This window comes from Dreissena polymorpha, chromosome 11 (assembly GCF_020536995.1).
Source record: "Dreissena polymorpha isolate Duluth1 chromosome 11, UMN_Dpol_1.0, whole genome shotgun sequence".
NCBI classification, from domain to species: Eukaryota; Metazoa; Mollusca; class Bivalvia; order Myida; family Dreissenidae; genus Dreissena; species Dreissena polymorpha.
This window is the reverse complement of record NC_068365.1, coordinates 40,913,054-40,930,503: the sequence shown is the minus strand read 5'-3', so window position 1 is coordinate 40,930,503 and position 17,450 is coordinate 40,913,054. Positions and strand designations below refer to the sequence as shown.

Here is a 17,450-nt window from a genome sequence, read left to right as displayed (position 1 = left end):
CTGCGAGACCTGGACGCTTCACGCGGACGCAGAACGCAGGATACAGGCCTTTGAACACAAGTGTCTCCAAAGACTGCTCCTACTAAATGGAGCACAATACCAACGAGTACGTCCGGGACATGACAGCATCACTTGTTGGCCAACAAGAACCCCTTCTGGCGACCATCAAACGACGAAAGCAGACTTTGTTTAGACATGTCACCAGACACGATTTACTGTGCAAGACTGTGCTCCGCACAGGCTAATCAGGGACGACACCATCCGCTTTTATGGAATTGTTCGTTTAAAGGAAGTCTCTTCTAAGCAATATCTAGTTTAGGCGGAAAGTGTCGTCCCTGATTAACCTGTGCGGACTGCACAGGCTAATCTGGGATGACACTTTACGCATGTGCATTAAGCCCAGTTTAAACAGAACGTGTTTCAATTCATGACCAACCACCTACAAAAGGATACTTATATTTGTTTTCAGTGCTCTACTTACTATGCTAGCCGGCCCGCTAAAACATTTTTAACACACATTTACATAGATTTTTTGTTTAGGTATTGCTTATGTAAATTCCTATTAAACGTTTTTTACCACTTCAGTGACCTTTTGCTGTTTTCGGGGCTCGTTTGCCTCGCGGCCCACGCCGCATGGGGACGTCAGATGGAGAACGCGGGTTCACCGCCCTTAGACAATCCTTCCAAGGATAAGAAGGGTTCGGTTCCTTCGAGGGCCCAGATGGAGGCGGCTTTGAACAACAGTGTAACGGATGCAGTCTCAGAAATGGACGCCGCTCTTGCGCTTGATAAAAGCGCGTTTGATGATGGTAGGCCTATATATATGTTGTTTTACAGTGTCTTGTACGGATAACCTGGTGATTCCTTCTATTCTCTTTAAAAAGATGCTCGAAACATGTAACCTATTTTAATAATTTCACAAAATATAACACGCTCTTAAATGTAGGCTTCCTCAATGCAAACCTTTATTGTTATATTTTGCTTTCTGTTATATAAAGGTTGTTAGTTTTTTTGAGAATTTAGTTAATATGTCACTTTTCGTATTGTAATTATGAGATTTCTTGCTCACTGACAATGAATCAACATACGTTTAAAAAATACAGAAAACTTTATATATCGTACTTATATATTACATTTTAACAGGTATTGACCGGGTGGTTCCTGCAGACACTGACCTTGTGGGTCCCCACTTGCTGACCACTTCCGCCGCGCTGGAGATAGAAAAGCCCGGACAGGCGTTTCTCCAGGTGGCCAAGTCCGCCATTTCACGGTAACGCGGATTGGGGTGGTGTCAAAAGAAACACACAGTCGGATGAGAATAGCATAAAATTGTGCGTTATCCGTCGTAGTTTTTTTGCTGCGCATCTGAACGCCGACCTCGAGCTTGCCGCCTTATCCTTCGTGCTTTAATTTCTACGCTTTTTCTCTGACAATATGATTAAATAAATTGGAATAAACAAACATTAAAAAGCTGATTATGACATTAGTGAATGCAGTATGAAGTCATATCATACGTGGTGTATTTATTACAGCGAGCCTCGACTCGTGTACATGTATACGGTTCATTCGGTTGTCGTAGTAGTTTTTTTTTAACGTTAAAAAACTGTTAGGTGACTATTAATTAGTTTTGATTTGAATGCTTACTCAGAATTACGACTTCTACACATATGCACGTTCGGTGCTATAAATGATTAGAGCCGCGTCATACGAATACGGATCTCAAAGATATATGCGGCCTGCGTAGATGTCCGCTATAAAATCAAGCAAGGTTTCGTTTTCTCATTATCGGACAGTGTAGCTCCCTTATGCGCAGGCTGGTCTTGAGCTTCGCTGGCCGCATATGGCCTAAGACACATTTTCGCATGACGCGGCTCATAATGTATTTTGAAAGATATGTACTTATTATCTACTATAATAGTAGTGTCAGGTTGATATGCGGTCGGAAATTTTACAGTATACCTAAATGTCTTATTTGTTTTTCGACAGTCTCAAAATCAAGGACCCATCTGCGTTCTTTGGAGAAAGAATTCCATTTTCTGATATCGACACACACAATGTATCTCTGGGTTCCTTTTGGTGCCCGTACAGCCCGCCCACGTGCCCATCCGGGGTTAACTATAGAACAGCAGACGGCTCCTGTAACAACTTGCTCAACCCTTTATGGGGTCGTTCGCAGACGCCCTTCGAGCGACATTTGATTCCGGCATATGACGACGGTACTTAATTACTCAATTGCAGTCGAAGCCTAAGCACTTTAAGATTTTTTTGGCTTCTAGATTGATAACTTATTAGACATGCTGTTGTAACGAAATATATACCGTGGGTTAACCCATTTATGCCTAGTGGACCCTCCCACCCTTCTAAATTGGATCAATTTATTTCCAAAATTAGGGATGTCTAGTATATTTATTTCCATATTTAGAATATTTCTTACAGAAAATCCTTTAAGCAAACAGCGCAGACCTCTGATAAGACGCCACATCATGCGGCGTCTCATTTGGGTCTACGCTGTTTGTCAAGGCCTTTTTTTCTAGACGCTAGGCATAAATGGGTTAAGACAATGTCAGTTCACTGTGGACTGTTACGGTAAGTCTAATTGTTTTTCTTTGTTTATATAGTTTGCGGCAGACATTTTGTTATTTAAATTACTGCGTATAATATCGAAATGCGTACGACGTTTGCTGTAACTTAAATTTCTCCCTTGCACATGAAACATTTAGCAACGCATAAAACATACCAAAATATTTTATGGAGAATTTCGTTATACTGAAAACTAAATTGGTAGATTGTATATCTTATTGTTATTTCAAACAAACATAATATGTAATTTTGCCACATCAGTAAGATCATTAATCATATCTGCTTGGGCAACACGTACACGCCAAGTCCCTGTACTTGTTTGGCGCTTTCTACATAAACTCAACACGTATTATGTAATACACGCGTATTAACTTAACAATATGCTTTCCGTACTTTGCAGGTATCTCGGATCCTAGGACTCTAAGCGTGTTGGGGGGAAATTTGCCAAACGTTCGCAACATCAGCCGCGACTTCCACACGAACCTGGTGATCTTCCAGCCGAAGATGACCCACATGACCATGCAGTACGGGCAGTTCCTCAGCCATGATATACAGTTCAACGCACTGTCTCAAGGTGACTCAATAATGTTAAAATCGTCGTTGCACATGGCCTACCATCGATGTCGCCACCAAGGCTTTAAGCTTTTTTGATGCACTAACTTCTTTTTTTCATCGGCATTATCGTCAATACCATTAATATCATCATCGTCATCATCATCATACTCATGATCATCAGCAGTAGCTTCGAAATCATCATCGTCAAAGGCAGCGTCGAAATGGAAATAGTAACTACTACCTTAATAATTGTCAGTATAATCATCCTCATAATCATCAGCAGCATCATCGTCGTCGTCGTCATCAACAGCAGCATCAGTAGCGACAGCAGCAGCATTATCATCATCATTGTTATTGTAATCAGTATCATTATCATCATTCAAATCATCGTCAAAACCACCATGTTTGATCACCTAAGTTGTATTTGTCATTATATTTGTTAAAACGGAGTATATGGAGCGTCATCGTCAACTACATCGGGTCATCGTCCAAACAATCGCAGCTGTCATCATAATCGTCATTGTCTCCCACATCATTCAAAGGTCGAGGTTGCCGTGGCGTAGTGGACATGGTGTTCGCCTAGCGACCGGGAGGTCACTGGTTCGATCCCCGCCGTGGAAGCGTTCTTTAGATCTCCCCAAAAGACACCAACTACTGGTTCTACCAGGGAAACGGACCTGAAAGCGTTTCAATAAGCCTTAGGCTTTCGATGCAATAGAGCTAAAATAAATAGGTTTAAACTAAACATTCAAAGTATTGAGTAACTCATTTAAGTTAAAAGCCACCGAAAACATTTGGGCAAGCGAGGAAGGGAAAAAACGGAACTCGAGATAAAGAGGAACAATGGCGTCGACTGTACTACAAATCAATCTTCGCTTAAATTTAATAAGGACGTTAATAAAGGACACAATTAATAATGACACATAAAAATGTTGCAAATGACTGATTTTTACACAAACGTTTGGAAAAGAAAATGATTTTTTTATCTGCGTATATAATTGTTTTTATATTTTATTATTAATTTTCTAGCGATGTTTGCATACAATAATTATGTAGACCAGTTTGCAAACGAGTGAACGAAATATGTCTAACCCATTTATGCCTAGTGGAATCTCCCATCCTTCTAAATTGGATCATTTTTTTGCAAAAATTAGGGATGTCTAGCATACTTATTTCTATATTTAGAATATTTCTTACATAAATTCTTTTAAGCCAACAGCGCAGACCCTGATGAGACGCCGCATCATGCGGCGTCTCATCTGGGTCTACGCTGTTTGCCAAGGCCTTTTTTCTAGACACTAGGCATAAATGGATTAAATTATGATTTTGATAACTCCGGTTGGATAGTCATTATAATGTTTTCAATAAAAAGAAGTTAACGGTACCACGTGGTCGTGGAAAAGTTGAACAGCGTGCATTCATGTTGAAACTCTGTTCCAACAAACACAACCAGTGTTCTTGTCATTAAAATCATTATCCTTTTATGAAACTCTTATCTCATTTTGTTCGTGAAACAGCAACCATTCGTGGCGTTTTAAACATTTCGTTCATATAAACACTTGCCCAGGTTATCTCGGGCCCCTCTTCACTCCATAATTATACACAATGAGTTGATATTCTTGGATCAGGTCCGATATTTGATCAACATATGTTTAATTATTTTGCAAAGATCCTTGGCATTATTTGGCAATTTGATTACATAATGCATTTTTGTTTCAATTTACGCAAATCCTCCATACTACTGACATTATAACTGCAAGGCATTATTTGCATGTCTACTTTCGTTGCAGGCTATGCTGGTTCCAATATAGATTGCTGTGGAAGCCCTGATAGGTAAGTGACTCACCATAATCATCGTCATCATCATCATCATCATCATCATCATCGTCATCGTCGTCGTCGTCGTCGTCATCGTCATCATCATCATCATCATCATCATCATCATCATCATCATCATCATCATCATCATCATCATCATCATCATCATCATCATCATCATCATCAACAACAACATCATCATCATCATCATCATCATCATCATCATCATCATCATCATCATCATCATCATCATCATCATCATCGTCGTCGTCGTCATAATTACCATCATGCTCATCATTACCATCAGTATCATCATCATCAGCAGCAGCAGCAGCAGCATCATCATCATTATCAGTATCATCATAATCATCATCATCATCATCATCAACATCATAAACATGAGCATTACCATCATTATCACCATCGGTGTCATCATCACCACCATCAGCAGCAGCGGTAGCCATCACTACAGCATCAACTTAATCATCAATTGCAATTACTGCAGGAAAAACAGTTTATCACTTAATAAAACAAAAATAGCAAAAAATATCTACAACAGTACCTTTAAATACACGTAGCCATTTGAAACCGAACTCACTAACCAAGTCATGCCAGTGTGACAGTATGCACAAGTTAACGCATTGCCATGTCTTTTTTTCTGAGACAGTCGACCGGTTTATGATTGAAGAACACATATTCGAAGAAGGGTCCAGAAATTCTCTGTTTTGAAAAAGTTATATACTTCGTCCTCACTGGGCAAATACGGAAGAAAAGTCACTTATATTTAGAAAGATGTTAAACTTTCATTTAGATACCGCTTGTTATATTAATACTTGCTTTAAATAAGGTCAAATGAACCGTTTGTCTCAAAAGAAGTTGAAGCTAGAATATACCATACTATTAAACTATCAAACCGCAACCTCATCAATAAAATTGTTACATAATACCGATAACACTGTGAAGCATTTTTGTATGTATATTTTTGTTGTAATAACAAGCATCATTTTTATGGATATTTTAGACACACGTGTTTCCCCATAGAGATTCCGCCCGGTGACCCGTATTTTCCACCAAATCGTACGTGCATGAACCTCGTGCGTTCTCTTCCGACCCCGAACCTGGCGTGCACTGTTGGTATGTCTCAAAAAGCGTATCTATGTCTGGAGTGAACGTAAACCAAATCCTGAACTGGGTGTGCTTGCGTGTTAATAAAAACAACAAAATTGTTTACATTGAGTTCTTTAACTGAAATGTATTGAAAGAATTTAAAAACGATTTCATAAATTTATTTTTTAATTACGTCCGTAGGTTAATTACTGTACATGTCAACATAGCACTTTTCATGCTCGCATTTGCGATTTCCATATATTAACACATTATTAAAAAAATGCGCTTATAACCACTTAGCGTCTGAATTTAATTTTAAGTATTTCATAAACCAGACAATAACTTGCAAGTTTGTGGACGTTCATTTAACTTTAATTTACATATTCCGGAGTTTCTCTGGTACATGATAAAGGGATGGGTTTTTTGGCCAAAATCTTCGATTTTCACAATGAAAATATCATTTGAAAATTGTCGAAATTTCCCTTAAATACGAATGGGGTTTAACGATTTTAAGCAGCCATGTTGATACGCCCATTGTATTATTGTAATGCGCATATCCATTATGCGTATTGTTTTTTTGCTGTTGTTTTTTGTTGTTGTTTTTTTCGTAGAAGAATAACAATTATCTCACTCTGCACACGGATTCTAGATTACACGGATAAGAAACGGGACCGTTACGCCAAATATCTTGTCGTGTCTAAGTCACGTGACCGTGTCGTAACTATCGATCTTTTCTCGAAGCGCCGAGGTTATAAATTTGATGTACTCACTCACGTATTTTGTTAAATTATAGTTTCATTTCTAGGCCGATTTTGACAAATTATATATCATTAGAAAGCTAACGTAACGTAGTTTTCAGATATATCATTATATATTGAGTTTTTCTTCTGATTTCGGCAGCCCGGCGAGTTATAACTTTAACTTTTGCAAATAACATACCGTTTTGGAGTTTTAGAATCTAGATTTACGGTTGACATGTTCGTACTTTATACCGATTTGTAGCGTTTATATTTGGAATTCAGTTTTAAAAATAACATCTTGCTTAGGAGAATAGAATTCTGTATACGATAGAAAAAAAAATTGTTTAAAAACTAAAGTAATTAAGGAATGAAGGCGGGAAAATGTAGCGCGCGTTCCTAACGCTCTGAACTGATGCTACGGTCTTGGCGATTATGCTTTTGTTTAGATACCGGCCATTGAATTTCCTTTGCCATGATTATTATATTTTTTATGAAATATATTGAAATATTTTGTTCTAGAGACATATCCATAAAGCTAAGTATTAATGAAGCTTAATAAATTTACGATTTCAGCTCTTGATTATAACACAGAAAGGGTGTTAATTTTATGATGAAACAGCGTATACAAATGTATAGCGGACCCTCTTGATATTTTTCGGCTTTGCATACTTCAAATATAATGGGTGTCAAAACATTCATCGTTTGTTGTTTATTATCAAAAAGGTAATTATGTAAAATTATATGAAAGGTTATTAACCATAAATTATAAATTAATTAAAATTATTTAAAGATTCTTGAAAATCACGGTCAACTGTCTATGCATGTATATTGAAATATCTTTATAAGTTAACAGAGTTATAAATATATAGAATTCTAAATTAAAACACTGTATTATTTGTATTTTTCGGAAAGATTATTCATACACTCTTTATAGGACTACGAAATGACGGAGTTTTTTTACCGGTACCCGCTAAATACGTTAAATGTTAAGTATTAGATTTTTTAAATGTTTAAAATGTACATGTATAGGTATTAAGCACTTATAATTATTGTGATTTAGCTGGCTGACATTTATACAGTATTTAGTTTATGGCAATCTGTATGGGCAGATGACTATAAATGTTTTCAATACGCTACATATCTCATAAACGCAAAATTGAGTATTGGGCGTTACATTACTCCAAGAAATGACCACTAATACCACGAGAAGACATGGAGGTATCATAAAAAGTGTAATCTGACCAGACATTGCCACCTGTGGTTAGGGACCAATATACAAGTATAGGTCCCTGCTGTGGCGTATGACACCATAGTGTTATTTAGTATTGGTCGGCACAGTATCTGATCATAACGAGATAATTGGTTTGTGCTGAACACAGGGGCAATAAAACCACAGATCTATCAATAAACAAGATTATTGAGATATCTTTTTTTGAACACCGCGATAAAAATGCTCAAACCATGGACTCTAGAATACACGGATAAGAAACATGGCAACATTCTCAGAATCATCACTGCTATATGTGTAATCACCTAACAATTCGTCTAAAAATAATTTATATATTTGAGTTGAAGACGATGTACTGTTGTTTAAGTCTGAATAAACTATCTGTCTGCCTGTCTAAATCCAAGCCGTCATCGTCCCGGTGAAAAAATCTGATTTTCAATAGTTGGACATGATGCCCTGATGTCAAAATACGAAATGACCCGCGTAACACGGACCGTGATTTTCAAGAATCTTTAATAAATTGATAATTTAAGGTAAATAACATTTCAAATAATTATACATAATTACCTTGTTGATAATAAACAGCAAACGATGAATGTTTTTGACACCCATTTTATTTCAAGTATGCATGCAAAGCCGAATAATATCGAGAGGGTCCGCTATATACGCTGTTTCATCATAAATTTTACAACCTTTCTGTGTTATAAACAAGAGCTGAAATCGTTAATTTATTAAGATTCATTTATAATAAGCTTTATTGATATGTTTCGTGAACAAAATACTACAATATATTCCATAAAAAATATAATAAGATGGCAAAAGAAATTCAATGGCCGATTTCTAAACAAAAGCATAATCGCCAAGACCGTAGCATCAGTTCAGTGCGTTAGGAACGCGCGCTACATTTTCCCGCCTTCATTCCTTAATTACTTTGGTTTTTAAACAAAATTTTTTTCTATCGTATACAGAATTCTTTTCTCCTAAGCAAGATGTAATTTTTAAAACTGAACTCCAAATATAAACGCTACAAATTGGTATTAAGTACGAACATGTCAACCGTAAATCTAGATTCTAAAACTCCAAAACGGTATGATATTTGCAAAAGTTAAAGTTATAACTCGCCGGGCTGTCGAAATCAGAAGAAAAACTTAATATATATTGATATATCTGTTTACTGCGTAACGTAAGCTTTCTAATGATATATAATTTGTCAAAATCGGCCGAGAAATGAAACTATAATTTAACAAAAGACGTGAGTGGGTACATCAAAATGTATAACCTCGGCGCTTCGCTGTACGCTAATCGTAAAAGATCGATAGCCACGACACGTTAAAACGCGCGGTGGTAAAACATAAAATTTGTATTTCTTGTGTTTAACTCGCTATAAATCCATTAATAACAACAGGAATATACTAAAAGTTATATTTTTTTGAAAGAGGAATTAATAAGCAACAAGATAACGTATAAACCAATAAAATCGGATGAATAGTTTTTGCATAAGATTGAATTTACTAAAGTAAGGGTCAAATACTCGATTCATCTCCTGTCAATATACACTCCGTGCTCTGCATTATGCTTTGTTTCAGCTTTCCGCGAACAGTTGAACCAGAACACACACTTTATTGACGGGTCTCTTATCTACGGGTCCGACAATACCACCGCAGACTCACTGCGAACTTTTGTTGGAGGTACTGAATTAAGTTATAATGCTGATAAAAATATGATGGGTAAAACAACGACACTGGTGCTGCTGTTGCTAAAACAGATATTTCTATTGTCTGTCATATATTGCTATATTTACGATAAATACGAAGATATCAATGACGCTAACTTAAATGACCATATTAGTTATTGTGTCGGTGATGATGATGTTTATAATGATGATGATAATGCTGAATAAGACGTCGATGATGAATATTATCGTTTTGGTGATTATGATTAGATCGGTTATGATGATGATGGCAATAATAACGATGACGACAAGTGCGGAGTTGTAGATTGTTATAGTTATAGTGATGATGTTTTTGTTGTTGTTGTTATGATTATGATGATGCTGATTAAGAAAATCATGATGATGATAATGAATATGTGGACGAAGAAGAACAATATGTTTATGGTCAGGTTGAAACTTAGCTTTCAATCAACATAATTAATTGATTTTGTATTTAACTAAACCGTAGTACCAGCATTTTGTAATTCCTGTAGGAAAACTGAAGACCAATAACGATTTGCTACCAAGTGACCCCTCCGGTGCCAGTTGCACCGTCAGCGTTCCCAGCAGACCCTGCTTCCTGGCAGGTAAGAATTGACTTGGCTAATGAATTTTAGTACAATTAATACAAAATCTATTGAAATAGATCGTGAAATATTACGACAATCAAAAGGCTCATTTTGTCTCTTATTATATCCGACAACACTTCGTTGAGTTTAAGGTCCCTTGTTTCCCTACAATAACCCCGTGGGCAAAGACGGTTCCTACAAAAAAAAAATATTTCAGCAGCATTCCTTAGACAGTCGATGTCTTACGGAGCATTCCGGAGACAGTCGATGTCTTTAGGAGCATTCTGGAGATAGCCGATGTATAACGATTGATCCCCACAGGTGACTCGCGTGTAAACTCGCAGCCGGCCCTTGCCGCCTTGCAAACAGTATTTGTCCGGGAGCACAACCGTCTCGCCACAGCACTCGCGGCGCTGCAACCGGCCTGGAATGACGAGACGCTGTACCAGGAGGCCCGGAAGATCGTCATCGCCATCATTCAGCACGTGACTTTCAATGAGTACCTTCCAGAGATCCTCGGGGCGTCCCCCATGAACCAGTATGGACTGAAGCCTCAGGCATCTGGGTATTTCGGCGGTATGTTGGCGCGTTCGCTTTTTAAGGACTTAATAATATGTGCAATTCATGCCGGTATAAACTTTTAAAACACATACGAGGTTTATTATGTTATATAAGTGATTTCACGTCAAATTTAATTAATAGACCTGGACTCTAGACCTGGACTCTTGACCTGGACTCTAGACCTGTTTGATCCTATTTGAAACATGCCTTTTTATTCCATACAGACGTTCAACACATTCTAGCAATTGATTTTAATAATATTAAAACTTCGTGATAACCGTTTACCCAAAATAAAAAAGTCATTCATACTTCAGTTCACCCGTTGAATTTAAAAGTCACCAAAGTCATCATGCATAGTATAGGCCCATGAAACACATTTGAACTAAACAACTGACCAACTGACAACTGCACCATAGTTATCTTTCACCCATTTATGCCTAGCGTCTAGAAAAAAGGCCTTGGCAAACAGCGTAGACATCAGGGTCTGCGCTGTTTGCTTAAAGGAATTTCTGTAAGAAATATTCTAAATATAGAAACAAATAAACTAGACATCCCTAATTTTGGAAATAAATTGATCCCATTTAGAAGGATGGGAGAGTCCACTAGGCATAACTGGGTTAATATCGATGTCCACCATAGGTTACAGCGCTAGTGAGATGCCCATGATACGCAACGGATTCATGGCCGCCGCCTTCCGGTTCGGACACAGCATGATCTTCCAGCGCGTGCAGGCGCACAACGGCGCTAGCGTCACGTCTGACAAGCTTCTCAAGGACGAGTTTCTGAGACCGGATCTCGTGTATTCTCACGGCGTTGGTCAGATCTGCCGAGGCTTGACGATAGCCCCTTCCGAAAAGGTGGACAAGGAGCTGACAGAGCAAGTGACAAGGTGTGGCTTTATTTGATATTTTTCTATTGAATCTGATACTCTACAGTCCGTCATTCATATTACAGGAATTAGCAAGATTCTTGGAGAACCAGATACCTTTTTAATTATTTCTATTTCTAATATTTTTTGTATATAAACAATTCCCGCTTTGACCAGTACGAGCATTTCAGAAAAAGTGGTCTTAAACCATTCTTTAACTACGGCAACGGTCACTACCGTTTTATAAAATCAATAAAATATTAATATAAAATGTTCCGAGTAAAAAAATAACCTACAAACATGTTGTTGGCTTGTTTGTATGGATATTTCGGTCGTTTTTAACACTGTTTCAGTTATATCATGGTTAACCCTTTGCATGCTGGGATATTTGTCGTCTGCTAAAATGTCGTCTGCTGAATTTCTAAAATTAGCATTTTCTTCGATTTTATTTCAAAGAATATTATCAGAATATCAAACAGTTCTGTGGCGTCTCATCTGGATCCAAACTGTAAACTGCAAAGGCCTTACAATTCGGTTCATGCGCTAAAAGGGTTAACCAACTCACACTTTTTCTTGCTAATTAAGTTTACCACGTCCTAGTCCACATATTCTTATTCCAGTAACTTTCGAATTCCCTACTTGAATCAGAGGTAATGGTAATTCTGTTTATAAGGCCGGGCAGAGAACCGAACACGCGATCCCGTTAATTGTAGTTCAGCGTTATACCGACTGTGCTAGCCGGCCCTAGCAACAAAACATTCTACTTTTTCACAGAAATAATATTACTTCTTCTTTATACATGTATAATATATTGATAAATATGTATATGTGTTCAGTTCACTTATCAAATGCCTGTAATGTACTAGGCACCTGTTCGAGCAAGCGCCGGGGTTCGGCGGCGACCTGGCGGCCATTAACATCCAGCGTGCCCGTGACCACGGAATCCCCGGTTACCAGGCGTGGCGCCGGTTCTGTGGACTGAGCGGTAATTTCTCGCACGAGGCCAGCGTCCAAGCGCAACTTCTGCTAATATACAGGTAATCCAATCAAGAAATCAAGTCTCAGCGTCTAAGCTTACAGGGCAAAGTTGTGAACAAAACACGTATTAAAGGTAATCACTGTTGATTTTCTTATTCATACAGATTTGATATGTCTTGGTGAATTAAATACGCTTCATAAACATTACATGGTTCTGAATAAGTTTGCAGCCGACGTTGAGTGTTTTCCAGTTTAGAAAGAGAAATGTATCTCAAAACTTTAACCGAAGTAAATTCAACCAACCGGTAAAATTTTGACCAACTGGATCCTGCAATACACATTTCGTCCTTTAAGAGCCTGAAGGGCTTATCAGACTTTTTTAACATATGCTGATATGGCCTTTTTTCCATTAACGACGCGCACCATGAGTGAGGAAACACCAAAGATACTAGCGGAGCTGTCAAATAGTCAGGCGCACGTGCATTTAGTGAAAATTGCTAATAAGTGACATAAATAAGTTGTGAAAACTTTGTTGGTTTTGATAAATACCGGTACTATATATTATTACGCGCTCTGCTTGATTAAAGAATACTGATAGTTTAGCTTGCACCAAATTCCACTAAAACAAGTTAGGAACGAACGACTCAAATCCATTTAACTGTGGTTAAATTATTTAGTATTTTGACATCAGGCACTTAACATAGAAAGAATCAGTCTCGCAGTAAACCTGAATTGTTGGTTGATCCTAGTGTCACTGTCTAAAAAAAATTAAAATCTTGCGCCTTTATCATGTCCCTGCTGTTTTTAAGCGACCCCGAGGACATCGATCTGTTTACCGGCGGCGTGTCGGAGAGGCCCGTAGCCGGCGGGATGTTGGGGCCCACGTTCGCCTGCATCATCGGTCAGCAGTTCCGGTCACTGAAGAAGGGCGACCGCTTCTACTACGAGAACAGTGGCGTCGTCGGCTTTACCGTTCGTAAGTTTAAACATGCATATTTCATCACATCAAAATTATTATTATATTTTAGAAACAATTTTCTATTTTGAGCTCTTAATCTGTTACTACACACTAATTTTTAGTTTTTATGTATATGAATCAAGCAATTAAGGCGTGAGCCCAGTTAAAGTATTTGAAACATACGCATTAGAACGATATACATTTTATAGTTGTTTATTTACACATAAACAACTTGAATGTGTTAATTATTTTGATTCTTACAAGACCTGACAACATGTAAAGAATTAATAAGCCAACCATATTTTCCAGTTTCGGAACCTTTCCTATTGATAATTATATTGTAACAATCAACAACAATTTAAAGCGTGTTGATAGTATTGTCAAATTGGTAAACTATATTGTGGAGAAGTACTTTGTCCAAACCAAAACTATGAAATTGTACCTTTGAGACAAAACTGTAGGACACGTTTTTCAGAGCAACTAAATCAGATACGAACTCAGACACTGGCCAAGGTCATCTGTAGGAACACTGACATCGGGATGATACAGTCTAAAGCATTACGGAACGCTGCTCCTAGGTAAGGTCATCTGTAGGAACACTGACATCGGGATGACACAGTCTAAAGCATTACGGAACGCTGCTCCTAGGTAAGGTCATCTGTAGGAACACTGACATCGGGATGATACAGTCTAAAGCATTACGGAACGCTGCTCCTAGGTAAGAACATGTACACTCACAGGCTATAAATCGTTACAAATCCGCCAGTTATTCGCCGTTTATTAGTGTTATATAAGATCCCCTTCGTTACAGCGGTAAAATACAAATATTTATGAAAAATATGATTCAACAAAGCGTGTTCAATGTACAAGCTCTTTGCGGAGAGATTTGACAGGTTCAAAGCATATAACACTTATCAAATCCCTCTCGCTGTAACAAGCCATTTTTAATAATCGATTTAAATATTATTGTTGTTCTTTATGGTTAAAATTGTTTTCTGTTTCTTGTCCATTGTGGCCTTAACACCACACTTGTCAAGCATTTAGAAAAATGATTGATTTTCAATAAAAATGGGGAAAAGTTATAAACCAAATATCCTTCCACAACAATAAGTATTTCACTTACGATAGTATTCATGGCCGTTAACCTTTTAGGGGAGTTAATTACTGCGAGGAGATTGTAGGTCACAATATACTAAATGTTTGTCCTATATAATTCAATGTAAAAGCGACAACTTTAAGTGAAAATAAATGCAACATTTTTCACATAGAGACCCCCATAACCATACCTTTTCTTAAAGGACATTCTAAGCTTAATTGATTGAACCAAGAAGGAAGATATGTCATGTTCAATCCAAACAAGCAAATTCGTAGAATTGATATCCCCCGCAACATATCTTTTGTTTAGGGATGGGTTCAAATCAGACGGATGAACATACTACAAAACAAAGGGCCATTACTCCGTTCTTAACAGATGGTATACAAAGCCATTTGGTGTGCATCATCCTCTTTTCCATATATATACTCTTACCAAGTTTCAATGAAATCCCCCAAAGCACTTCCAAGATATGGCTCCGGACACAAAAGTGCCTATAGTAAAAAGCATTTTTTCAAGGTACAAAGGGCCATAACTCCGTTATTAACAGATGGTGTACAATGCCATTTGGCGTGCATCATCATCTTATCCATATATATACTCATACCAAGTTTCAATGAAATCCGCCAAAGCACTTCCAAGATATGGCTCCGGACACAAAAGTGCCTATAGTAAACAGCATATTTTCAAGATACAAAGGGCCATACCTCCATTATAAACAGATGGTGTACAATGCCATATGGCGTGCATCATCGTCTTATCCATATATATACTCATACCAAGTTTCAATGAAATCCGCCAAAGCACTTTCAAGATATTGAGCCGGACACAAAAGTGCCGGTCGGACGGACGGACGGACAGCCGGACGGACGGACGGACAACGCGAAAACAATATCCCTCCGCCTTTGGCGGGGGATAAAAAGAGTTTGACACATATCAAAATCGACTGTTTTTGCACCTTCTTTTTTTCGGCCGTTTTCTAGTGGATTGTAACCTTTTTCAGTGCCATTTTTTTTTACCTAAATCTCTAACTTTATCATATTTCAGGGATTTAGTAGTGAACACCTGTGCTTACCCTATCAATATCACCAAAACGATTAAACCAGAACAACAGTCTAAAGAGTAAAGCATGCTTTCGAGTAAAATATGATGTTTTGTTTAGAGAGTATAGCCCTTCATGACTCAATTATTCCTTCCTTCATGACTCAATTATTCCTTCATGACTCAATTGTTTAGTATATTGTAACCTGTAACGTACCGTGTTTCCATATTAACCGCTAATGGCAATACATGCACATGTATTGGCATCAACTTAACTGAATAGGATTCTATCGTGTTCAATAACTGTTTTCAGTAACAAACTGGTAAACTGCACGGATATTCAAAACTTCGACCTGAGCGGGTGGTGAAACCCGTGTACACCAGTGAATGGGGGCTGGTCCGCATGGAAGACGACGCCGTGCTACGACAACATCCGATTCACATACCGAATATGCAACAATCCATTACCAAACGCGTGCGGAGTGCTTTTAATCAGCTTTTAAATGTAAACTAATGTAGTTTATTGTTTCACGAATGTGACATATCAATTTTACCTTGATCCAGAATGCAGTGCATTTATATGTTGTCATTCACTGTTTACATTGCACAAAATTACGAACTTTGTGTATTGTTTATCGAGTACAATTGAGTCTCGTTCTGGTAAAACTGGGCTCAATGCATGTGTGTGAAGTGTCATCCCAGATTAGCATGTGCAGTCCGCACAGGCTAATAAGGGATGACAATTTCCACCTAGTCTGTTTTTCGTTTAGAAGAGACTTCCTTTAAACTAAAAATTCCAAAAAGCGGAGGCTAATCTGGGATGACACTTTACGCACATGCATTAAGTCCAGTTTTCTTTGAACGAGGCTCAATTGATCAAATAAGAATACAAATCCGCGTGAAACAGAAGCTGCAGAGCCTGTATGTGGTACTTTTTCAATTGTGTCGTGTTCTGAGAAAACTGGGCAAAATGTTTGTGCGTAAATTGTAATCCCAGATTAGCCTGTGCAGTCCGCACCGGCTAATCAGGGACGACAATTTCCGCTTTTATGGAACATTTTCGTTTGAATGATGTCTCTTATAAGCGAAAATCCAGTTTTGGCGGAAAGTGTCGTCCCTGATAAGCCTGTGCGAACTGCACAGGCTAATCTGGGACGACATTTTTCGCACATGCATTATGCCCAGTTTTCTCAGAACTTGGCTCAATAACGTCTACTGGTTTTAGTATGTCAGTCACTGATTTGCTTTCATTTTATACATGTATGATGACAAAATTTCGATTTTTTACTTTCATATTCACCGACTTTGGAAATAAAGCCCCATTTTAATGATTATCTATTGAGTCAGTTATATTATCCATTTACTATGCAAGTTGACATCTAATGAATTATCCAACATAATTTTTGTGTCAGTCTGTTTGCTATTCAACCATGTTTTATGCGAGTTGGCAAGTAAATAATTAAACAACATACAGTATGTGGCAATATCTGCGATCCCATGATAAACAACATACAGTATGTGGCAATATCTGCGATCCCATGATAAAAATGTAGAATCCACTTAAATAATTTTCATACACATCTACATGTAATTCACGAAAGAAGCTGTGTCATAAGCGGGACGCCATTAATGTATGGAAGGGA

At 37.8% G+C, this 17,450-nt stretch overlaps 1 protein-coding gene across 1 annotated transcript; it reads left to right on the top strand.

Annotated features, from left to right (window-relative positions):
• The first annotated feature begins 664 nt into the window (after nt 1-664).
• Nucleotides 665-16,440, top strand: LOC127849782 (chorion peroxidase-like). Its single transcript, XM_052382532.1, has 14 exons — nt 665-809; nt 1,144-1,270; nt 1,987-2,216; nt 2,981-3,154; nt 4,926-4,968; nt 5,975-6,087; nt 9,615-9,716; nt 10,234-10,326; nt 10,630-10,884; nt 11,509-11,758; nt 12,604-12,774; nt 13,525-13,691; nt 14,149-14,251; nt 16,121-16,440. Exons 1-14 carry the CDS (start codon nt 722-724, stop codon nt 16,173-16,175), a joined length of 1,971 nt encoding a protein of 656 aa, XP_052238492.1. The 5' UTR covers nt 665-721; the 3' UTR covers nt 16,176-16,440.
• The last annotated feature ends 1,010 nt before the right edge of the window (nt 16,441-17,450 follow it).

What these genes read in the sequence shown, in the direction of transcription:
- LOC127849782 (XM_052382532.1), top strand. Translation starts at nt 722, where the DNA reads ATGGAGGCGGCTTTGAACAACAGTGTAACGGATGCAGTCTCAGAAATG. An exon ending in GGCATCTGGGTATTTCGGCG is followed by an intron (nt 10,885 to 11,508) that starts GTATGTTGGCGC and finishes TGTCCACCATAG; the next exon opens with GTTACAGCGCTAGTGAGATG. An exon ending in CAACTTCTGCTAATATACAG is followed by an intron (nt 12,775 to 13,524) that starts GTAATCCAATCA and finishes GCTGTTTTTAAG; the next exon opens with CGACCCCGAGGACATCGATC.